This window comes from Lynx rufus, unplaced genomic scaffold (assembly GCF_022079265.1).
Source record: "Lynx rufus isolate CCGP_SWC_20201006 ecotype Redwood Valley unplaced genomic scaffold, mLynRuf1.p SCAF_2, whole genome shotgun sequence".
NCBI lineage: Eukaryota > Metazoa > Chordata > Mammalia > Carnivora > Felidae > Lynx > Lynx rufus.
This window is the reverse complement of record NW_025814834.1, coordinates 222,704,852-222,727,899: the sequence shown is the minus strand read 5'-3', so window position 1 is coordinate 222,727,899 and position 23,048 is coordinate 222,704,852. Positions and strand designations below refer to the sequence as shown.

At 56.3% G+C, this 23,048-nt stretch overlaps 2 protein-coding genes across 5 annotated transcripts; one reads left to right on the top strand and one right to left on the bottom strand.

Annotated features, from left to right (window-relative positions):
• The first annotated feature begins 840 nt into the window (after positions 1–840).
• PLEKHN1 (pleckstrin homology domain containing N1) lies at positions 841–8,900 on the top strand. Its single transcript, XM_047085543.1, has 16 exons — positions 841–950; positions 1,057–1,156; positions 3,923–4,069; positions 4,173–4,253; positions 4,382–4,454; positions 4,797–4,924; positions 5,006–5,137; positions 5,323–5,403; positions 6,174–6,249; positions 6,367–6,515; positions 6,640–6,789; positions 7,011–7,151; positions 7,322–7,462; positions 7,597–7,806; positions 8,078–8,126; positions 8,218–8,900. Exons 1-16 carry the CDS (start codon positions 868–870, stop codon positions 8,331–8,333), a joined length of 1,857 nt encoding a protein of 618 aa, XP_046941499.1. The 5' UTR covers positions 841–867; the 3' UTR covers positions 8,334–8,900.
• Positions 8,876–14,086, bottom strand: PERM1 (PPARGC1 and ESRR induced regulator, muscle 1). 4 transcript variants are annotated; one of them, XM_047085539.1, is made up of 3 exons: positions 10,977–14,086; positions 10,217–10,342; positions 8,876–9,978 (listed from the first exon to the last, which is right to left on the bottom strand). In XM_047085539.1, the coding sequence occupies exons 1-3, from the start codon at positions 12,976–12,978 to the stop codon at positions 9,863–9,865; spliced, it is 2,244 nt and encodes a 747-aa protein (XP_046941495.1). In that variant the 5' UTR covers positions 12,979–14,086; the 3' UTR covers positions 8,876–9,862. The 4 variants fall into 4 exon arrangements, with proteins under 4 accessions (XP_046941495.1, XP_046941496.1, XP_046941494.1 ...); XM_047085540.1 differs by having other exon boundaries at positions 9,901–10,342; positions 10,977–11,759; positions 11,862–14,086; XM_047085538.1 differs by having other exon boundaries at positions 9,901–10,342.
• Positions 14,087–23,048: the final 8,962 nt, after the last annotated feature.

Sequence of the window (23,048 nt, the reverse complement as noted above, 5' to 3'; positions counted from 1 at the left end):
GCGCGGGGACAGGCGTGCGGCTGGGTGAGGCTCTGCGCTGGCAGCTGGGGGCTTTGAGGCAGCATCGTCACATCCAGGTGGGACAGGGAGGCGATGTTGTGGACAAGCACCCAGCCAGGAGTGTGGTTTGCTGTCAGCACGGTCTGGAGAGGCCTTCATGGTCCCATCTCATCATCCCAGGCTCTGGAGAGGGGGGTGGGTGTACACAGCATTACCCCTGCCTCACCGTGATGGTCCTGGGGACACCCAGGAGGTTTGTGGCCTCCTTTCTGGGCATTGGCCAGGGACGGAGAGGTTGCGGGAGGGTCCTGGCTTCCCCTTCCCTGAAGTTGCACACTCCTGTTTCAGCAGCTGGGAGTAAGCACACACCCCCTTAGTCAGTGGTGACTCAATGGCATTTGGGTGGAAACAGGATGTGTGCTCTCAGTGGGGAGGGGTTGTATCAGGCAGGGGAGAGAGGGGGGGGATCCTTGGGCTCACGGAGCTCCAGCCCCAGGCAACCCCAACCCGAGTGTTGGCAGGCCACATACTCATAAACCAGGCCTTTGAGGCGACTGCTGTACAGACTGGAGGCCAAGATGGGTGCTCTTGGCTGGACCCCAGGAGAAGACTCTTCCCACCCCCCACACCCCTACCCCCACCCCAACTCCAGCCTAGCCTGTGTGTGTGGAGGACCAGGTCAGAGAGCTGAAAGGCTTGGGCCCAGGGAAGGGTGGGTCCCTCCCAGAAAGGCTCCACCCTCGTCCGGCCCTTAGGTATAGGGCAAGACTTCCCAGAGCCCCGCCTGGGAGGCGGGACGTGAGGCTCAGTACCGAGGGACACAGACCAGTCGACCTGTTCCACTGGGGCACGCCACTACCGCCGCCCATGGGGAACAGCCACTGCGTCCCTCAGGCCCCTAGGAGGCTCCGGGCCTCCTTCTCCAGAAAGCCCTCGCTGAAGGGAAATAGGTGAGGGCGGGGGGTGGGGGGAGCTCAGCCTCGGCCACTAGGTCACAGGGTGTCCCTCAGTCTGCCTCTGGGGCCAGGCTGTGAGCCCCACTTCACTTGTCCCCAGAGAGGATGGCGCAAGGAAGCTGGCTGGCCTGTTTGGCACCGAGGCCGGTCCTGACGGGGACACCACTGCTGACAAGATCTTCTACTACGTCCCCGGGACGGTGAGCAGGCGGGTGGGCGTGTCCCAGCTCACGGGGGTGCGGTGGCGGTGGTCTCCGTGTGGCTGTGTGTGCCTGTCCTATCTTCGCTCAGCCCAGGGTCTTACCCCCTCAGCCTGGAGGGGGAGTCAGATCCCGAGTGAGGTGAGGAAGCAGACGCTGCCCCACCCTAGGGAGCTCATGCGGCCGAAAGTCTGAGTGGAGAGCGAAACTGAGAGACACTGAGTCAGTGGGGCGAGGGAGCACCGGGCAGGGGCGGGCCACAGGCGGGGCCTCCGGGAGTCTCTCTGCTACGCGGGAGGGGGCCCCAGGGTCAGGCTGTCCACTCAGAACCGTGCCTGTGGTGTCTGCCCACCCCCAGGACTTGGGCGCGGGACAGCACGTCCAGGCATATTCGAGATGGACCAAGCGCATGTATCTATGTCGCCGCGTGGGCGCGGGTGTCACGGTGGTGGTGTGGCTGTGAACCCCCACCCTCTGTCATTACTCTGAGAGGAAGAGGCTTTAGGTGAACAGTGAGCCAGCCTCTCACCTACTCTGGACCTGTTTCTCCCAGGGGGTATCTCGGCAACCACTACTGCCTCATTCCACAGCAGCCCACTGTGCCCCGCCCCCCCCCAAGGCCACACAGCAGGGATGTGGCTCCCGTGTGCTAGGCCCGCCTCTGAACTGAATTCCACCCCCTCTCACCCTGCCCACCTCCTTGAGGCTAAGGATTAGCTGAGTGGGGAGAGACCCCAAGCCCTCTTCCCCAGCTTGGATAGCATTGGGTAGGGGTGAGGCTCTGCTATGTGCAGAGACCCCGGCACGTGAGGGAAATGAGCCTCCAATTTCTTGGGAGACATAGAAGCAGTAACATTTGTGACTCTGGGCCAGGGCCCACACCCTGCATCCCTCTGTCCTCGCACTGCCCCTTTGAGGCCTAGCAGCTGGCGTGGGCTTCCAGAGCTCACCTTTCCAACGTGTTCCTCTCAGGCTGGGAAGCCCACCCCTGTCCCCTCTCTTGCCCTCTGTGATCCCGGGGCTCTCCGCAGGCAAAGTGCTTGGCTCGAGAAACCATGCTGTCTCAGAGAAGTGGGCAGGGCACTCTGTCCAGGGTCTGGCTGGGCTGGGCTGGAGTCCCTCCATGTGGTCGCATCTCAGACCTCGACTCTCTCTGTCCCAGCCTGGGACACGTCATGTGACCCTGGTGGAGTCACGTGAGGTGTGGTGGCCCTGGTGGTCCTCTTTTGCCAGGACATAGCAGGAAAGGGGACCAGGCAGGTTGAACCTACAAATGACCCAACCTTGCCACAGCTATGAGCTAACTCCTCCCTGGGCCCTAAGGCTGGGCCCGGGCCACAGGGACAGCTGTGTGGCCCTTCCTGCTCCATGGCCTAATTTTCATGGGTCCCATCCCTGAGCTGTTCCCCACACTGGGTGTGGGTACAGGAGGCCCCACCCAGAGTCAGGGAGGCCAGGAAGCCGTGAGCCTGTTCACATTCCTGGGCTTGCCCAAGGGGTGGCTTAGCTTGGCCGGGACTCAGCAGCCTTTGAGACGGCCCCTGCTAGCACCCAAATGAAGCATGGCCCCAACTCGCCCCTGAGCCCCTAGACCTCAGCCCTTCCAGCCAGGGTGTCAGGTCAACACCCATCCCTATCCGACTCCCAATCTGATGATTAACCCCCCCGACCGCAGAGGACCCCCTGTGTGCCAGAATCAGCTAAGCGTGTGTGGGCACTGACAACCCCTCCCCTCAACAGACAGGCACTGAACCTCCAGCACATCCCAGGCCTGGCCTAGGCCCTGGGGATACAGCAGTGGGCAAAATAGACAAAGACCCCATTCTCTTGATATTCCCATCCCTGTGACAGAGCCAGATAACAAGTAAAAGATATGATAAGTCAGATGTGGTGGCGTTAAGGAGAAAAGTAAAGGAGGAAAGGTGTGCAGAGGGATCAGGGAAGGTTACAAAGTTACCCAGAAGGGATCTCCTAGAGAAGGTGATATCTGAGCCAAGTCCTGATGGGTGAGAAGAGAGTTGGCCTGAGTAGTCCAGGCAGAGGGACAGCAAGTACAAAGGCCCTGAGGCAGCCTGTGCCTGATATGAGAGAACAGGACTAGAGGAGGGGGCAGATCACAGAGGACCCTTTGAGCCATTTCCAGGACCTTGGGCTTCTCTGTGGGTGAGGTTAAGGGGCCCGCCGTGGTGTGCCAAAGCTGTCGGCACAGACTCTCAAGGGCTGATCTGATGCATCTTTTTCCAGCTCCCCAGTCACTGACATGCTGGTAGTTTGAAATGGGCCATGGTGGGAGTATTTACATCGAAATCGCCTCCCCCACTTTGTAGAACCAGGTATTAAATATTTACAGCCAACACTACAAGCATGGGAGTGTTTCGAGCACCGTCTCCGTCAGATGCCCCCAAACCCCTCTGACCGACAAGTCTTTGGAGGCTGAGTAACTGACACAAGGGTACGCAGCTGAGGAAATGTCTAAAATGAGGGTTGGATCTCTGCTGAGTTCAGACTTCCCTGTCTCTACCACTGGGCCATGTAATTTTATGACTGGCAGGCAGTGTTCGCTCGTGTGTGTATCTTCCCACTACTTCCACGTTAAGAAGCTGTGAGTGTGTATACGGTTCTGTACCTATGAGCGATGGTGTGTGTGTGTGTGTGTGTGTGTGTGTGTGTGTTCCTAACCTTTGTATTGTGTAACTGTAGGGGTGTGTATGGGCGGGGCAGCTGGTCCCAGGTGAGGCCCCCTCCCCTGAGCTCTGCTCCCCGCAGGACATCCCAGATTTGGAGAGCCAGCGAGAAAATCTAGAGCAGCCGTTCCTGAGTGTGTTCAAGAAGGGGCGGCCGAGGGTGCCTGTGAGGAATCTGGGCAAGGTTATACACTATGCCAAGGTCCAGCTGCGATTCCAGCACAGCCAGGTGGGGCCAGGCCGGGCCGAGCGGGGAGGGGGCAGGGGTGCTCGGGTACCAGCCTGGGGCCTGACCCCCAGCCCGTCACACCGGCAGCCCTGCTCTCCCCCAGGACATCAGCGACTGCTTCCTGGAGCTGTTCCCCTCTTACCTGTACTTCCAGGCCCATGGTTCCAAAGGACTCACCTTCCAGGTGCGGGGAAACAGGCAAAGGGCGGAGGCTAGGGGTAGAGGAAGAGAGCAGCCTCCTGGGAGGCGGGCATCCACGTCCCACTAGGGGTCCCCCAGCCCTCCTCTCCCCCCCCCCCCGTGCTCTGGCAGGGGCTGTTACCACTGATGGAGCTGAGTGTCTGCCCGCTCGAGGGATCCAGAGAGCCTGCCTTCCAGATCACAGGTGTGTGGGGGGCGTGAGTGGACCTGGCCCCCGGGAGGGACCTCTAGCTGGGGCTGCTCGGGGACCTCGGTCTGGCTGAGCTTCAGAACAATGGAGGGACCCTGAGTGCACTGGGGGGTCCTGGCTTTTCCTCCAGTGTGCCCATGAGCGTTTGCTGGGCAGGGGTGCAAGGTAGCGGGTAGGGGACCTCCAGGGCTGCGAATGTGGCCCTGTTAGTGGCCGATGGTCCCACACGGTGTCACAGGCTCCTCCTGTTCCAGGCCTTGGGGTGCCCACGGATCCCTTGGGCAGGGCCTTTCCTGTGGGCTGCTGGCCCAGCCCACTCCACTCCTCCACCCCCAGGCCCGCTGCCTGCTCCCCTTCTCGTGCTCTGCTCCAGCCAGGCTGAGCTGGGCCGCTGGCTGTACCACCTGGAAAAGCAGATGGCCCTCGCGGGAGGGCTGCAGCACTGCCACTCATCGCCCCCGCAGGTGAGTGCCAGGAACCCCCACCCCCCTTTCCATCCCCCCTGCGCCCACACCCTCTGCCTGCCCCCGACCCCCCTCCACTAGGGCCTCCCTGAGGACGAGCTGCCCTGGACTCTGCAGCGCAGACTGACCCGGCTGCGGACAGCATCGGGGCGTCAGATGGTGGGTAGTGCCATCTGTGCCTCGAGGGTCAAGCTTCAGCATCTGCCTTCACAGGTGCGTGGGAGGCGGGGGGGCCCAGGGGTGACAGGAGATGGGGCCACAGGGATGAAGACATGGGGGCACAGGACGGATGGGAGGGGGAATGGAGGAGGGGACAAAAGACGGGGGGGGTGAGGAACGGGGTCCAGGCCCTCGCACACACTGGTCGAGCCCCCCCTCTGCCTTTGACTCCCTTGCAGGAACAGTGGGACCGGCTCTTGGTCCTGTACCCGACATCACTGGCCATTTTCTCTGAGGAAGCAGATGGGCTTTGCTTTAAGGTGGGTCCCTCCCCACTGTGGACCTGCCCCAGGGAGACACCCTGTGTGTGGGGGTGGGAGAGGGCAGTGGCTCCGGAGGAACCTGTATTTCGGGGCCTGTTGGGACAGAGTGTGCTGGCCCCACCCACCTGGCCCGCTGCCCTGGTCAGTCTGGTCTCAGCTGTGATGTGGCTAAGGAGGGACCCCTGCGTCGGACCCCTTATTATGCCAGAGCATCCTCCACCACCAGCAGGACCGTCACCGAGGCAGGGTGCATGGGGCCAGAACCCCTCCTGGGAGGCACTCTTGTGTTGGCCCCCAGTATCTCTGAGAGGGGCCTATACCTCCGAGCGGACATTTTCCAGTGTGTGTGTGTGTGTGTGTGTGTGTGAGGGTCCTCTCGAGCTGGAGTGTGTCTGTCACGTGTATCACAGTAACCTTCTACCCTCAGTCACTGAGGAACGTACAGGGGTCTCCTGCATGATCCCTCCCACCCTACCCCCAGTCTTAATAGGTGACCCAGGGGACCAGTCCCCAGAAGCATCCATCTGTGCCTGCCATTGGCTGATGGAGGCCCTACCCAGAGTCCAGGGGTAAAGGTATCCCTCAGGAGAGACGGGGAGCACTGACCTCCCTCGGGGATGCCAGCCGCAGCCTGCCTTGCCCCCTGCCTGTGCTCTGAGGGCCCAGCCCGGCTCTGGAGGGTGAGACAGAATTATGGGCCCAGGCAGAGGCACAGGGGCTGCACCCACCCCAGACTGAGGCTCCGTTTTTCATCACTGCCCCCACAGGGGGAGCTCCCACTCAGCGCCATCCACATCAACCTGGAGGAGAAGGAGAAGCGGATCCGCTCTTTCCTCATCGAAGGTGGCTGGAGGCCTGGGCTGGGAGGGCGGGCACAGGCCTCCCGGGTGCCCCAGCTCTTCAGTGGGGCCTTGCGGGGGGCTTCTGTTGCCAGGCCCCCTCACAGTGTCCGTGTGCTAGGCCGTCTCATCAACACCATTCGCGTGCTGTGTGCCAGCTACGAGGACTACAGCCATTGGCTGCTCTGCCTGCAGACGGTCTCCCACGGGGACGGAGCTCCCCCACCGCCTGGCCCTGAGAGCTTGCCAGGGCTGCGGGTGTCCTCACAGGTGAGGGGCCAGCAAGGCCAGACGCTGCACCCACCTCTCAGGTTCTGGGCAGAAGGGTGGGTGGGGAGGGAGAGGGGTCCCGCTGTCTGTCTCACCTCCCCTCTGCCTGCCCCCTGGTGCCCAGGTCCTGGGTGGTGGCCGAGGCTCACTCTCCTCAGATGGACGAACCAGCTGGGGCTCAGGGTGCCCAGCACCCCCGTCCACGCACACCAGCCACTCTCTCCCTGGATCCTCAGTGCCGTCCACCACAGGCTGCCCCGCCCAGCCTGTGCCTGTGAGCATCTGGGAGTGGGGAGGGATAGGCAGAAGAAGGGGGCAGGGAGTCACGAGGACAGTTTGTGTTGGGGAACCTGGACCCCCATGGCACCCCGTTTCAAGCAGGACCCTAGTTCCCCAGGGGAGGAGACTCAGACTGAAGGGAACTTTGTGCAGCCTCATGGGGTTGAGTGGGTCAGGGCCCTAGGGAACCTTCTGGAAGGTCTTTGGTCCCCACAGGACCAGGCCAACCCTGGCGGCACCGGCACCAGCAGGCAGAGGGCAGAGCCGAGACGGAGCAGCAGCAGTCGGTCACCCAGGAACAAGGCCCGGGCTGAGGGGCCCGGCCCGGCCACCTCGTTGTTTTTGGACCTGACCAAGGTGAGCCCAGCACGCTGACCCGGTTCTCCATCCCACCCTTCATCTCCCTGGCCTCCATTTCTCAGGCCCGGGTGGCCCTGGAGCCACCTAGAGGCCTTCTTGCTCAGAGAAGGGAGGACTCAGGCCACCTCCTCTTCAGGAAACCTGTCCCTCTTGCCTCTTGCCTGCAGCTGAGCAAGCACAGCCCGGAGGGCAACCCCGAGGCCCGAGACCAGCCTCTGGAGGCCCCACGGTCCCCGCTCTATGCTGATCCCTACACACCACCTGCTACCTCCTACCACAAGATCGCAGATGTCCAGGGCCTGGATGAGGTCAGTTCCCCGTGGGGGATGGAAAGGGCCGGATGTGTCCACAGGCTGAGGTCCAAGGCATTTCGGGGACAGGGATCCCTCAGCTCTACCGAGGTTCTGGTCCAGAGCCTCAGGTCACCACCCCTTTCTTGCAGTTCCTCAGCGCGATGCAGAGCTCACTTGGACCTGAGTCCTCGAGCGCATTCCCCTCGGTCCCTGTGTCTGTGCCTGTCTCTGACCCCAGCTCTGGGCTCTCCGGTCCCCACTTGCTCTCCAAGAAGGGAGCCCTGCAGCCGCGAGCCTCTCAGCGGCACCGAGGCTCTGTCCAGGGCCAGGGTCCACCACCCCCAGACTCCCCTCAGCATGTGAGTAGCAGCACCCACCCCTGCTGGGCAAAGGGTTCTGCGGGGAGGTGGAAACAGTGTGTGGCCTCGGGGACCCTGGGGGAGCAGGACAGACGGAAACAGGGAAGATATGGCAGGTCAAGGACAGGAAGCAGCAGCAGGCTGGGGGGAGGCTGTAGGAAGGGTAGATGCGGGAGGAAAAGGTAGGGGTGGGATCTGGCAGATTCGTGGGCTGGTCTCCAAGCGTCCTTCCCCAGGGCTCAGATCTCAGACTTGTGGTTGGGGTCCCCAGGTCTCCCCTGTGAGAGAAGTCTCACCTGACCCCCTGCTGCCTCCCTCAGGTGAGTGAAGGCCCTTGCCTCTTTCTGAAGGGAGCTCTGGGTGTTGCTTCCTGAAGGCACATGCATCTCTGTCCCCCCCCCCCCCCACCAGGTGGCCATCCCCTCAGGAGCTATGACAACATCTGGGACAAAGCTTCATCTCCTTCCCACAAGCGCTGGCCCCGCGGAGCACCTGAGGCTGGTGGGGGGCTCATCCAGTGGATCTGATGGCCCCTGGGCCGGCTGGTTCTTGGGACTACCCGCCAGCATTAACCCGGGAGTGGGGGTCTGCAGCAGAGCTGGGTCTTTCTTTGTAGGGCCACAGGCTGACCAGCATCCAATACCTGAACGCCATCGAAGGCTGAGTCAGGGTCTGACCCCAACAGGGTGCAGGGGTCTCCAGAACTCTGAGGTTCCCTGGGCTCTGGAGGGGCCAGGCAGAGGGCCTCATACCGAAGATGGCCTGGTGACACTGCTCAGGTCAGACACAGATCAGAGCAGGATGCATGGAGGGACCAAACTTGAACCATTCCTCCAGGGAAGACACGGGGAGGCCACTTGGTGCAGGCTTTACCTGGGGGTGGGAGAACAGCGTAGGTGTGAAGGCCAGAGGGCTGAGAAAGAGTAGTGAGGGTCAGAGCACGTGAGGTCAGAGAGCACAAGGGTAGGAGGTCAGCGAAGTCTGAGACATCACAAGCAGAGGCAGGAGGGTGTTCCGGGCAAATGTGAGTGGACTGCGGCCGGCTGGGAGAAACTGACAAGAGACTAAACAAGAAAGATAAAGATTTTATTTGTGCTGCGTGTCCCCGCGTTTTCCACTCAGCAGCCAGAAGTCCCCTGTCCTGGGGACCCTGTGCACACGCCGACCCGGCACCCAGCTTGGTAGCCTCCGTTGCTTTGCCGCCACCAGCCTCCCACCCACGTTCCTGCCCCATCTCTGGCTCCACAAAGCCCCGGGACAACCCCAAATGTTCAGTCCCTTTACCTGACACCACCATACTCTGCCCCTGTACCTCGTCCAGGGTTCCCCACAGGAGGGGCTCCAGCCTCTGCCCTACGGACCCTCACCCTGCTAGGGCCGCCCTCCTATAGGCCCCTGTGGGTTCCTGCTCACGGTCTCAGGAGCCCAGAAGGCCTTGGCCACACGCCCCTGGGGTTCAGGGGTCAAAGAGGCCTCAGAGGTTTTCACTACCCCAGTCCACTTGTAAAGAGGGCAGACAGTCTCTGGGACACGCCCCCTCCACCTGAAGGCCACCCAGTCTCCTCGCCCTTGCCCCCTGCCCGGATTTCCAGCTGCAGCCTTGCTGCTGCACTGACACCTTCTAGTTTCCAACACTTTGTCCTGCTTCTCACCCCAGCTCACCAAATGAAACATAGGACACCCCGTTAAATTTGATTTCAGATAAGCCACGCGTAATTTAGTACAATCTCCAATACTGCATGTCTGAAATGCAAGTTTCACCGGACACCCTATGTTTTTATTTGCTAATCTGGCCACCTTACTAACCAGCTCCTTGCTCAGCCCTACCCACCCAGCCTTCCAGAATCTCCCTCTTTCCAGGTGTGGAGCACAGCCTTGGCCTCAGCCACTGGCTAGACCTTTGGGTGGAATCCAAGGGAGCCAGGACCGAGGACACTGGCTCCTTCCTAGATGCCATAGGACACAGGGATCAAAGGGCAAGACCTGAGGCGGCACCTCGTCCTGAGCCCCTGGGGCCACTTCTTTGTCCTGTGTCTTCCTGGACCAAGCCTGGATCCTACCAGCTGGGGCTGGGGCTGCGGCTGCGGCTGGGCCTGCGGCTGCGGCGCCCCTGCCCCACGTGCCGGCGGAAGTAGTGGATGGCGGAGATGGTACCGATATTGGCCAACAAGACTGCAAGAGAAGCACGAGAGAGCCTCCTGAGTGCCGGCTGCCTTCCGGTCTGGCCACTGTCTTCTATCCACACGGCCTGGCCCTCAAAGGGCAGGAGGAGGCCAGCAGAACTAGGGGTGGGTCGGGGAGAAATCTGTGCCTCTCCACGCACCCCTCATCCCTGCTGGCCCGGCAGCTGAGACTGGACACCAGCTGTCATCCTGGGCACCAGCCCACTCCTCCCCCAGGGCCCCCAAACCTGTTTTCCAGGCGTCTGGGGTGTGCAGATCTGATGTTCTCACAGCCCAGGTGGCAAAGGCTACGAACACCAGGCACATGTCATTCTGGCTGAAGGTAAACGAGGTGAGAGGCTCCCGGGGCTCTCCTAGGGAAAAGAAGCATGCTCTGTGCTCCGGCTCCACCCAGGCTCGTCTGTCCCAGACACGCTGAGTCACTTCTTCCGTGTAGTACCCCGTCCCAAGACACAGGGTAGTGTGTGGCGCAGTTGAGTCAAGCTGACCTCAGCAGGATTTGCCGCTGGGGTACCATTTCCTGGTTTGTAAAATATCTTGCAGGGAAATGTGAGAGAAAGTCTATTGAGTGCCCGACCCAGCAGGCAGCAAGGCCTGAGCGTGAGCTGTCCCGGTGTCTACTGTGCTAGAGGCCGGGGGCACGGCACTGCTGTCATCTGGGCCCGGATACAGAATGACGGTCGGTGCAGAGACAAGTTCCTGAGTGGCCGTGGTGTCTGGCCTAATCCACCCCACCTGGACTGTGTCCTGGGATGGCCAGGAGCTGGTCCTTCCTTCCCGGATCATCCGTAAGGCCCCCCTAAGGGCTCACGACCCGGGGTCCTAGCCTGCCCCTCCCCAGCAGCCCTCCTGGCTGAGCTCTCTGGACAGTACGATCCCGGGACCTGGACAGCCCCGGGGCCCACGCGACACTCACCTGCTTGGCTGAACTCTCTGGACAGTACGATCCCGGGACCTGGACAGCCCCGGGGCCCACGCGACACTCACCTGCTTGCCTGACTGCCAGGCTGAGCGGCTCTGCTGTGACTGGGCTAGGCTCTGGTGAGGTTCCAGACCCCACTCCCCAGGGGACCGACCCGGGGGGCTCTGTGGCCTGCAGCTGGGGAAGGGCAGCCAGCTCTAGCACGCCCCCCGACACGTCCTCCCCAAGGAAGTGTTCATAGGCCTCGGGGATGGAGATGGGCACGGGGTCTCCAGGCGGACAGGCTGGCACAGGCTCAGCTTGTGGGGGGTGGGCCACGGAGCGGCCCCCCCAGTGCCCTGACCTCTGGGCTCGGCGGTCCTGGAAGAAGAACTCGCACGTGTCCGGCCACTGTACTCCGGCCAGCGCCTGGTCAGCTTCTGCCGCCTCCACGGCATCTTTATCCTCCTCTTCAATAGTGTCACAAAAAAAGAACTCGTAGGCCTCTGGGAGGGTCACTGCAAAGCTGCTCCTGGGCCTAGACCCCACAGAGGCAGAGGGGGGAGGGGAAGGCAGGTGTTTGAGGATCCGAGGCTGGGGGGACCGGGGCCCGACTGCCACGGCATCCCAGCCTCCAGGCCTGTCTCGGCCCCCGGCTGCTGTCCTGGGAGGCGCGGGCCGGGCTGTGGCTGGTGAGGGCGGGCCTGAGGTTTCTCCCAAACCTGGCTCCTCGGGGCTGGGCACGGCCATGGAAAATCGCACTCTCTTCTTCTTGGGTGCTTGAACAGAGCCTGGTGGGGGGGGCTCCCCCGAGTGATGTCCAGGGGCACCTGCCGAAGGCTCCCCTCTGGGTTTCTCTTGGTGTCCTCCTGGAGACACAACAGAGCTCAAACACAGCCTGGCCACTGGGGCAGCCTCCACCTCCACCAAGTCAGGCCCAGCCCGGGGAAGGGGAGCAGGTGTAGACACACCTGCATCGGATCGGGTCTTGGAAACAAGGTGAGGCAGAGCAAGTGTAGATGAGTCCTCCTCTGGCTTAACCACTGGGCCCACCACAGGTAGGTCCATGTCCAGTCTAGACTTGGGGGCAGGTATAGACAGAGCCATGTCAGGTTGAAGCTTGGAGGCGACTGTAGACGGAGCCACATCTGACTTAGCTTCGGAGATATCCGGATGAGTCTCTTGGGCAGGTGTGGACGCGGTGTGTGGCTCGGCTCTGGGGGTCATTCTGAGTGGGTCCGTACCTTGCTCAGTTGTAGGGACTGGTGTAGACAGACCCAAATCTGTTCCTTGCTTGGTCATCTGCGCAGGCGCTCCTGCAGACTCTGGACTCAGTCCATTCTGCCTGGTTCCTGGTGTCTGCTCTGCTGTTCCAGCCGAGAGACCCTTCCCCCTGGACCCAGCCAGACCAAGGTCCTCCTTGGGCCTGGCCTCAGCAGGCAGCAGGGAGCCCAGGTGGGTGGGAGCGGAGCCCGGAGTATTCGAGCACCGGCCCCCCTTGGCTCCGGCCGCGTGCCTCTTCTTCCGGCCAGGGCTGCGTGGCGCGGCTCCAGGAGTGCCGGGGGGCCTCTGGGGAGCAGTGGTGCAGCCGGGAGACTCGGGGCTCTGAGGAGACTCACCAGGGGGACTAGGATCGGGGTCCTGGGGGGCTGGCCCCTGCAGAAGTCTCTGCATCTCGTCTCTGGAAGACGCTGGCCCTGGGAGCGACGAGCTGTGACCTAGAGGGGCGGCGTCAGATGCGAGGGACGGCAAAGCTTCTGACTGTGCGGACGTGCCGGGCATCTGCTGATCAGCCCCCGGGGCCAAGACCGGCTCACGCCAAGACCTGCTGACCAGTGGCCGGGCAGCGGCCTTGTCCTCCTTCTTGAAACCAGGCCAGCCCCTCCCCCCAGCAGCCGGCTGCCCCTCGAGGAGGGGTGGAGGCCCAGGGGGACTGTGGCCACTGCTGTCCCCTTGGTCAATGTCACTGGACAAGAGCTCATCCGCAGAGGCCAGGCTGGCCCGCGGGAGGCCACACTCTTCAGTCGTGGCTGCAAACTCGGCCCAGTCCTGGTCACTCAGCTGGATGCTGTACTGGAAGTTTTCCATTTCAGGTCAGCAGAGGCGCTTGAGCAGCACAGCCTGAGGCTAGGTGGGATCTTCACGGACCCAGGCCCCGGACACAGGCCAGCATACGCTGCCAGCACCCTGCCCAGTCCCCGGGGTGCCCCCCACCTCCTCGGCTCGGGGGCCGGCACTCCATCTATGTCCTGCAAGAGAGCAGAAAAGGGAATCCGGGGGGAAGCTGAGCTGCTGTCAAACCCGACCTTTCCTCCGAGTTAGAGAACGCGCGGCTCCCGCTTTGCCTGCTTCCAAACTGACCCCTGATGATAACCGTGTAATGACATACGTTACATTCTGCAAATCAAATAGTGAGGCACACTAAGAAAACAGGGTTCCTTGTGTTTGAATTTTTGTCCCCAGAAGTGGTTTACGTCTCATCTTTGAGCATTTTCTGTGCAGCTAGGTCAGCCTCACCTTCTCCAGCTTTCCTGCAGAACGGTAGGTACCAAAGTAAACTTCATACAGCAAAACCCATTTCAAGGGTCACTCACTGGGAGTCAGTTCACGTGGGGGATGGTCAACTCTGGCCTGTCCCCACGGCCCACGGTGGCAGCTGGCCACGGAGGAGGGGTGGCAGCGTCCAGCAAGCGACCAGCCTTTGGAGATGACCTTCCACCATCCTTGGCTGGGACAGGTTTCCGGGCTTCCCCTGAGTTCAAGGTCACTCTAGTGCTGGCCAGAGCCCACTCAGAGGTCACCAGGGAGCACCTGGCTCTGCCCCTTGCTTAGGCAGGAGGTCACAGAGCAGAAATGAGCCTCCTAACTCCCAGCGGGTTACTAGAGCCATCCTCAAGGTCTGCGCCCCTGACCCAGGCCTGCCCAGCTAGCAGAGCCCCCTCGCCTGCCTCATCTCTGTGAACAAAGGCGACCCCAACTGCCTGAGAGCCCCTAGTGTCTCAGCCTCCTATGGGAGGTGACCTTTGACCTTTGGCCAGCCACCACCGCACCCTGGGAGGTGGGAGGTCACTCTGGTCAGGCCGGTGCTGAGATGAAGATTCCTTGAGACCAGAGCATTGTGGCTTCCTGACCCACTGAAATGTCCCCTCCTCTCTGGCCCTTGGGAAAGTCCCTCTGGGGCTGTCTGACTTTCGGACTTCTTGGGGTGGGAACAAGGGACTAACAGTGTCATACCTGGGACCCTGTGGCCAGCCAGGGCAGTGGAGCTGGGCGTCCGAGCTGCCTGTCCCAGAGCGGCATGGTGCTGGGCTCACCACACAGGCCCCACCCCCACTGCCAAAAATACCCCATCCCTGTGGTCACATGTCTCCTGCCAGCCGTCAAGGTCCAGGCCACAAATAGATGGCATTTGAGGGGCCTCCAGCTACGTGAGGGACACCTTCCTGGGCAGGTCAGATGCTGGCCAGAGAATGCGAACCTGCAATCGGTTCTGCACGGGCCTCCTCTTTCCCAAGCTGAAGGCCACACTGCACTCTTGGCCCGGGCTGACTTTTCCTCTTAAAGTGGCCTCACCTGCTGTGAACCCACCCCCCCCACCCCCCGCCCTGCCAGCAGCGCCACCCCCACCTCCCACCAGCCCAGGCCTGTCTGGGTCTTAGGGCCTTGCCCTGTCGTCTGTGTGGAATAGAGAGGGTTACTGAGTGATGATAAAGGGGAAATGACCTTTCCAGAATGTTCCTAGAGATCCTTTGGAGGTGGGCCGCTGATGACTGGGTGTGGAATAGTGGAGCGAGGCGTGCACCTCTCTCCTCCGGCCTCCAGAGGGTTACTGGCCCCTTCCCAGGCAGCACTGTTGCACCTGCTGGTGGGGGCAAAGGGACAAGTGGGGCCACTGAGGGCTCTTGGTAGCCAGCATGCCGAAGGGGAATGGGCTTTGGCCTCTAGAGAGGGTTGGGAGGGTTCAGGGGAGGAAAGTGCATTACTCTGCATGAGCATCTCTCCTGACCTAGACGCCGGTGGTGGGCACAAGAAGGAGGAGGCAAAACAGAGTCTGTTCCTTCAAGAAACGGGGCCTGGTGCTGCCACCCCCAGCGCAACCAGTCACCAAGAGTAGGCAGGCAGGGGTAACAGTGCCTCAGAGATGGGCCTCCAGAGTGCGCCTCCTCTGCCAGGCCTCCCTGAGCACTCTTTCCAAAACTTATCCATCCTGGGAGGGGGCACAAAGAAGACCCTGTTTTCAGAGTTAAGCCTGGTGAGGCACAAAGAGGGTGAGCGACTCCTGCCTGACCACACAGCTAGCAAACGGCAGAGCTAGGACCCAGCGCCCTTAGCTGCACTCCAGGCCATCCTGATCTCAGGGCTGATAGTGCCCATCCCACACAGGTCATTGTAACACACACTTGTGGCTTCCAGGCTATAAGGGATGTGAAGGGGGAGTAAGGGAGCCAGACAGCAAACATCTAAACAGACAGGTAGATGAGATCATCTCCGACAGCAACACAATGGAAGAAGGAAGTATTGTGGAGAGAAGGGGTGCCCTAGAGGGGCTGGAGACTTCTCTGAGGAGAGGGCCTTGGACTAAAAGGCCCTTGAGAGCCTGAGGGACAGGACTCAGTGGGTGGGAGACAGAGAGGGCCAAGGCCATAAGGGTGATGGTGGAGAGGCAGCTTCACACAGGGGGAGCAAGGCCGGGGCGCTTCAATTCCCAGTAAGCCAGCCAATGTATGACATGTGCAGGAAGGGCACAAACTGTGTAGGAAAGGACCCTGCCTGTCGGTGTGTGCCACCCGGCCACCTCGTGCAGGCCAGCCTGGCCCATAGTGAACTTTACATAAGTGGAGTTGTGCCCTAAGAACCTTTCCGCGTCTGTGTAAAAAGAAAAACTAGTTTCCTACTCACACTGTTCTCCTGTGAGTCTCCTGTGCTACCCACACAACACACTTCACTTCTGTTTCTGACACCAGCTGGGTGTCCTACGGTTTAACTCAATTCTGACACCATCTATCTGGAGACAGCATGAGATCCCCAGGTGAAGGGCTCAGTCCCACAAGACTGCCCGCCCCCCTTCCGAGTTTAGTCACAGGTAGTGGGTCCCCAGGTCACCCACAACTTGTTGGCTACAAACCAGTTTCCCATGACCCTTCCCCCTTGGATTTGATTAACTTACTAGAGCAGCTCACGGAAGTCAGGGAAACATTTACTTACGTTTACCGGTTTACTGTACGAGGGTATGATAAAGGGTACAGATGAACAGCCGGATGGAAGAGATGTGTGGGGTGAATTATGGCCTGGGTGCCACTCCCCCCACACCTGCACATGTTCAGCAACATGGAAACTCTGTGAACCCCATACGATCGGGATTTTATGGAGGCTTCCTCACATAGGCATGATGGGTCATTAAATCCAATTCCAGCCCCTCTCTCTCCGGAAGAGGGGGTGTTGCTGGGGCTGAAATTTCCAAGCTTCTAATCACGGCTGGTCCTTCTGGTGAGTATCTCTATCCCAGAGCCCACCCGGAGTCAGCTCATTAGAACAAAAGGTGGTCCTGGTGCTCTTATCACTTAGGAATTCACAAGGGTTTCAGTAGCTCTGGGCCAGGAACTGGGAGCAGAAACGAATATGTGTATTTTCTACAATCTCACATCTGCCTCCTCGGAGCCTCAACGTGATTCGGAGTCAGGCACCTCGGGGGCTGTGCTGGTCAGTTTCACCACCAACAGTGGCCTCGTCTCTGCATCACGTTTCTGTGGAAGGAGATTTGGGTTGTTTCCACTTCACAGTCGCAAACATGCCCGAACGTTTCTCTCGGAAAACCTGTGTACTTGGCCTCGGAGAGACCAGAGGGTCGGGTCGGGGGGCGAGCTTGTTCAGCTTCAGAAGCCACTGCCTGACGGTTTCCCGAGTGGCTGTGCATCTGCTCCGACTGCAGGACACGCGCGGGTCGTCTCTGTGCTGTGCATCCTCACGGACCGCCGTCTCTGCCACTCGGAGCTCTGGTGGCTCCGTGGTCATGCCACACTGCATTTAATCCACATTCCCTTTGGCCCCTGGCCTTTCTATTCCCTCGAGGGTGTGTCTTCCCGGTGCCTGTGCCACCTTCATATGCCTTCTCCTCACTGGTTTGTAGGGCTTGTGCACTCTGGACGAGAACTCCTCACCGCTGTCTGTATTATCAATACCTTCCCTCAATCTCACATTCTCACTCTCTTAACAGTGCCTTTTGGTAAACAGTTTTAAATTTTAATATGGTGCAAGTGATCAACAGCTTCCTTTATGGTATCACCATTTCTGTTCTCTTAAAGAACCTTTGCCTGCCCCAAAGTCATAAAGATTTCATAAAGGTGTCCTTGTATATTTTGTTAAAGCTTTGCCGTTTTAGCTTTCAAATTGTATCTGCAACCCACCTGGTATTGATGGGAGGTCCTGCCACACTTTTTTGTTTCCGTGTGGACACCTAGTTGGCCCAGTGCCATGTCAAGGGCTTGGGTGGCACACGTGTGTGGGCTTATCTGTCTACAGGGGCAAAGCAGCACAGCCCCACATGGGGCTGGAGCCCCATAAGGTGAGGAGGTTTGGAGGGTTTGGGACAGGGGCTTTTTAACAATTGCCCTGGCTGCCCTGGGAGAGGCAGGGAGACCAGCTCTGAGACTGCGGGGAGGGACCAGGGGGACTAGGGTGAGGCCATGTGAGGACTGAGCTCTACCCAGAGGCTTTCCTTTCCTCCTCTGCCACCCAATCTTGGAGGACCTCATCGTGGGGGGCAGTGGAGGGATGTCTGCTGTAGGATGAGGAAACCAGGCAGAGCTCTACAGCACATCAGGATATGTTCCACAGTGGATGTTAAGTCTTGGTGGAGACCTGGGCCAGGGGGAACAAGTGATGGATAGATGGGCAGTCAGACACACATTCCATGGAGCCGGGAGCATGGGCCCGAGCAGGGGGAAAGGTGCAGGGAGAGGGAAGTAGAGGGCAGCCTGCTGTACCCCCAGGGACCACACGAGGGCACCAGAATTCCACCGGAAGCAGACAGAGCTCAGGCCTTCCGGCCCTTACCAGGTCTGAGGGAATGGACACTTAGGGGATGCTGGGCTCCCTTTCCTGAAGCCATGTAGTCCCCTTGAGCCCTTGAACTTGAGGCAGTAAAAGTAAGCCAATTTCGATGAGTAGATATTATGTGCCAAGGAGTCTTTCTCTTTTCTTTAAGTTTTATTTTAAGTAGACTCCACTCCCACCACGGGGCTTGAACTCACGAGGCTGAGATCCTGAGATCAAGATTCCCATGCTCTACCAAATGAGCCAGCCAGACACCCCACATGCCAAGCAGTCGTAAACGCTTTACACAAATTATGAGCTTTTAACTTTTTAAAAAATAGTTTTATTGAGGTATAATTTACATACAATAAACTGCACATATTTGAGTGTAAAATTTGCTAAGTTTTGACATTTGTGATGCCCAGGAAGCCATCACCATAATCCAGAGAGTGAACATGCTCATCACCCCTAAAGGTTCCTATGCTCTTGGTGATACCTCCTTCCCCTACTCCCAAGGTAACCACCAATCTGCATTTGGTAACTATAGTTAGGTGACACTGTCTAGAACTATTATGCTAACAGAAATTAAGTCAGTCAGAGAAAGATAAATATATGATTTTACTCATATGTGGAATTTAAGAAACAAAACATGAATATAGGGGAAGAGAGGCAAAAATAAGATAAAAACAGAGAGGGAGACAAACCATAAGAGACTCTTAAATACAGAGAACAAACTAAGGGCGGCTGGAGGGGCACTGGGTAGGGGGATGGGCTAGATGGGGGATGGGCATTAAGGAGGACACTTGTCAGGATGAGCACTGGGTGTTATACGTAAGTGATGAACCGCTAAATTCTATTCCTGAAATCATTATTATACTGCATGTTAACTAACTTGGATAAAAAACAAAAAACTAATTGTGCTTGAGCCATAAAAATAAAAAATAAATTGAAAAAGGAAAATATCAAATAAATAAATAAAATGGCTGCACCATTTTACATGCTTATCAACAATGTAAAAGTGTTCTAATTTCTCCACAAGTTTGCTAACACCCCCATCTGTACTTTAAAATTTTTTTAAATTTTATTTTATTATTTTTCACAGTAATCTTGGGCACCTAGGTAGCTCAGTCGGTTAAGCGTACGACTTCAGCTCAGGTCATAATTTCGCAGTTCGTGAGTTCGAGCCCTGCCTCGGGTTCTGTGCTGACAGCTCAGAGCCTGGAGCCTGGAGTTGTGTGTGTGTCTCTCTCTCTCAAAAATAAATAAACATTAAAAAAAATAAGTAAATAATAATCTCTATACCCAATGTGGGGCTCTCACTCATGACCCTGAGATCAAGAGTCATATGCTGTACTGACGGGGCCAGTCTTTTTTTTTTTTTTTTTTTTTTTTTTGAGAGGGAGAGAGAGAGAGCACCAGTGGGGGAGAGGGGCAGAGGGTGAGAGAGAATTTTAGGCAGGCTCAGAGCTCAGCGCAAAGCCCAATGCAGGGCTCAATCTTAGGACCCTGGGCTCATGACCTGAGCTGAAATCAAGAGGCAGACACTCAACCAACTGAGCCACCCAGACGCCCCTTTTTAATTATACCTATGCTGGTGGGTGTGAAGCGGTATCTCATTGTGGTTTTGATTTAAATTTCCATGATGGCTATGATGCTGAGTGGCTTTTCAGGTGTTTGTTGGCCATTTATATATCTTTGGAGAAATGTCTGTTCAGATTTTTCACCCATTTTTTTTTAGTTGGGTTGTCTTTTTATTATTGAGTTGAGAGTTACCTATATATTATATATATATAATACCTATTAATACATATTTATATATTAAATGCATGTTTTGCAATGTTTTTCTCCTCTTTCAAATTTTTTTGGATAATGCCTGTTGAGGCACAAGTTTTAATTTTTACAAAGTTCAATTTATCCTTTTTCTTTTGTCACTTACGCTTTTAGTATCATGCCTAAAAAGGCTTTGCTTAAGGCCCTTCATCACCCAGGATCATTTTCTTCTGAAAATTTTACGAAAGTTTTAGCTCTTACATTTATGTGTAGTATCTGCTTTGAGTTAATTTCTGCGTATCGTGTGAAGAAGGGAATGGCTGATCAGATGTCCCAACATTTGTTGAAATGACTCTTCCCACATTAGGTTGTCCTGACATTCTTGTTGGAAATGAACTGACTGTAAATATGACGGCTTATTTCTGAACTCTCAGTTCTATTCCACCAGTCACTATGCTTAACCTCATGCTAGTTCCACACTGTCTTAATTATTATTGCTTTGTAATAAGTTTTGAAATCAGGAAGTTTGAGCCCTCCAACTTTGCTTTTCTTTTTCAAGACCATTTTGGATATTCAGGGTTGCTTAAATTTCCATATGAATTTGGAAATTCAGCTTGTCTGTTTCTGCAAAAATCTTAGCTAAAACCTTGTTAGAGATTGCATTAAAACCAAAGGCCTATTTGTAAAGTATTAGCATCTTTTTTTTTTAAGTTTATGTATTTTGAGAAAGAGAGAGAGAGAGAGAGAGAGAAGCAGAGACACGGAGCTTGACGCGGCGGCTTGGAACCCATAAACCATGAGATCATGACCTGAGCTGAGATCAAGGGCCAGATAGATGTTCAATTGTCTAAGCCACCCAGGCACCCCTGTGAAGTATCAATATCTGAACAATGTTTAATCTTCTGATCCATGACATATCTTTTCATTTATTTAGAACTTCTTTAATCTCTTTCAGTAAATGTTCTGTTGCTTTAAAGCCTGAGTTTTGCACTTTTTATTAAATATATTCCTAAGTACTTTATTCTTTTTGATGTTATTATTAGTGAAAGATTTCTTAATTTCATTTTCAAAAGTATTCGATGCCAGTGTTTAGAAATACTACTGATTTTTAAAATATCTATTTTGCACCCTGCAACCTCACTTAATTCATGTATTAGTTTTAATAGTTTTCCTAGTGGATTTCTTTGCATATAAGGTCATGTCACTTGAACACAGGCAGCTTTACTTCTTCCTTTCCAATATGGGTGACTTCTATTTCATTTCCTTGCCTAATTGGCTTGAACTCCCTACACCGCCGGACAGAAGTGGCAAGAATGGACACCACTGTTTTAGCCCCGTATCGCGGCGGTTTGATTATGAGGCTCCTTGACGTAGTTTTCTTCAAATTTCTTAGGCTTGAGTTTCAATGAGCTTCTTGGATCTGTGGGTTTATAGTTTACATCAATATTGGAAAAATTCTATTCATTATTTCTCTCAGTGGTTTTTGTTGTTGTTGTTGTTGTTTCCCTCCTCTTCCTCCTCCTTCTGGGACTCCAATTACATGTATATTAAGCCACTTGAAGTTGTCCCACAACTAACTAATGTGCTTTTCTTGTCTTTGCTTCTTTTCTACTTTTTAAGTCTCTTTCACTTTGAATAGGTTTTATGGGTATACTTGCAGTTCACTATTACTAGTATTTTCCTCCTCAACGTCTAATCTGCCATCACACCCATGTCTAGAAGCTCAGTGGGTTTCTATGAAGGTCTCTCAAACCTTCAGTCTTTCCTGTAGCTTCTTGAACATATGAAGTATGACTGTAACAATAGTTTTAATGTCTTTGTCCACTGTTTCTATTACCTGTGACATTTCTGGTTTACTTCAATTGATCGATTTTTCTCCTATCATGGGTCATATTTTCCTGCTTCCTTGTATGCCTGGTAATTTTTTACTGGCTGCCAGACATCATGAATAGTAATTGTTGGGTGCTGGATATTTCTGTGTTCCAATAAATATTCCTGGGCTTTGTTCTGGGGCTTTGTCTGGAGACAGCTTGATCCCCTGGGGCCTTGTTCATAAACTTTATCAGGAACGGCACTCGCCGTAAGGCTAATTATCCCTCACTACTGGAACAAGTCCTTCCGAATACTCTACCAGGTGCCCTATGAATTACGGGCTTTTCCAATCTGGCTAGAGATGAGCCTGGGTAAACTCAGAGGATTTTTCTCTCCAATCGTTTCTGGAGGCTCCTTTCCTGGCCTCAAGGAGTTTCCTCCCAGTGTGATCCAATCAGCCTTCAGGGAGACCCTCTGCATGTCTCTGGAGTCCCCTCCGTGGCTTCTCTCGCCTTGCTGACACTCTGTCACAGGACTCCAGCCGCAGTGGTCCCCCCAGCCCCACCCTGCCAGCTCTGCCTCCTGGACTCAGGAAGTCGGCTAAGCTCTGCCTAGCTTCCCCTCCCTGAGGTCAAGGCCTAAACACCGTCTTCTGACAGCTGGGGCAACACAGGGCTCACTTCACTGGTTTCTCACTTCTCAGGGACCCACTGAGGGAAAAGCCTACTATTCCATATATTTTGTCCAGTTTTTAGTTGTTTCAGGCAAGAAAGTAAATCTGGTCCCTGCTACTCCATCTTTGCTGGAAACAACTGTCGTTATGCAGATTATTTACTTAATCCCTTCAACCACATAGCACTACCAGGGAGGTACTTAATTACTAACCTTATTTTACATGTGAGATTCTGTAACTTGCCCAAGGTCACACAACGAAGTGACAGCAGAAATAAAATTCAGTATCAGTCTGTGCTAGAAGCCTTCCCTGAACCACTCCTGTGCTGACAAGACCTTGAGGGGGTGCCCAACACGGGTGCCCCACCCAGAGATTGTGGGTGTGGGATGCATGTCTGTGGCCTTCCCAAACACAGAGCACACTGAAGGAAGTTCAAGGACATGGGAGAGAAGGTCTGAGTCTGTATGTCTTTGTGGGAAAGGCCTTGGCCACCTCTGAGGGGGTCTCTATCTCTATGTAACTCGGTCTCTAGCTCTGACCATGGGACTGTGTGTCTCTGGCACTGCATGTCTGTCCCCCTCAGTCACCCGCCCAGTTCTAGGTGGGACAATCCCTGGAAGCCCAGAGGCAGGGGCTGCTCTAGGAACAGCAGGTAACTGCTTCCCCCCTCCCCACCTTCCCTTCTCCAAACTTCCCCCGACATCACATCGCAGGTCTGAGGGGACCGTGCCCCCCAGACTCCAGTGGATGGCAGCCAAGAAACCCACAGCCCAGTTACCACATGCACACGCTGTTGCAGCCACAGGCCGTGCAGTCACAGCTGCCAGCCCTAAGAACTTCTTGGGGACTGGAACATTCTGGCACTATTTCA

Excerpts from the sequence above, each read along its gene's own strand:
- PLEKHN1 (XM_047085543.1), top strand. The coding sequence starts at position 868 with ATGGGGAACAGCCACTGCGTCCCTCAGGCCCCTAGGAGGCTCCGGGCC. Across the intron at positions 5,138-5,322 it reads TTCAGCATCTGCCTTCACAG|GAACAGTGGGACCGGCTCTT; the intron begins GTGCGTGGGAGG and ends ACTCCCTTGCAG. Across the intron at positions 6,790-7,010 it reads GCCCCGCCCAGCCTGTGCCT|GACCAGGCCAACCCTGGCGG; the intron begins GTGAGCATCTGG and ends TGGTCCCCACAG.
- PERM1 (XM_047085538.1), bottom strand. The coding sequence starts at position 12,978 with ATGGAAAACTTCCAGTACAGCATCCAGCTGAGTGACCAGGACTGGGCC. Across the intron at positions 10,343-10,976 it reads CCTGGCAGTCAGGCAAGCAG|GAGAGCCCCGGGAGCCTCTC; the intron begins GTGAGTGTCGCG and ends TCTTTTCCCTAG.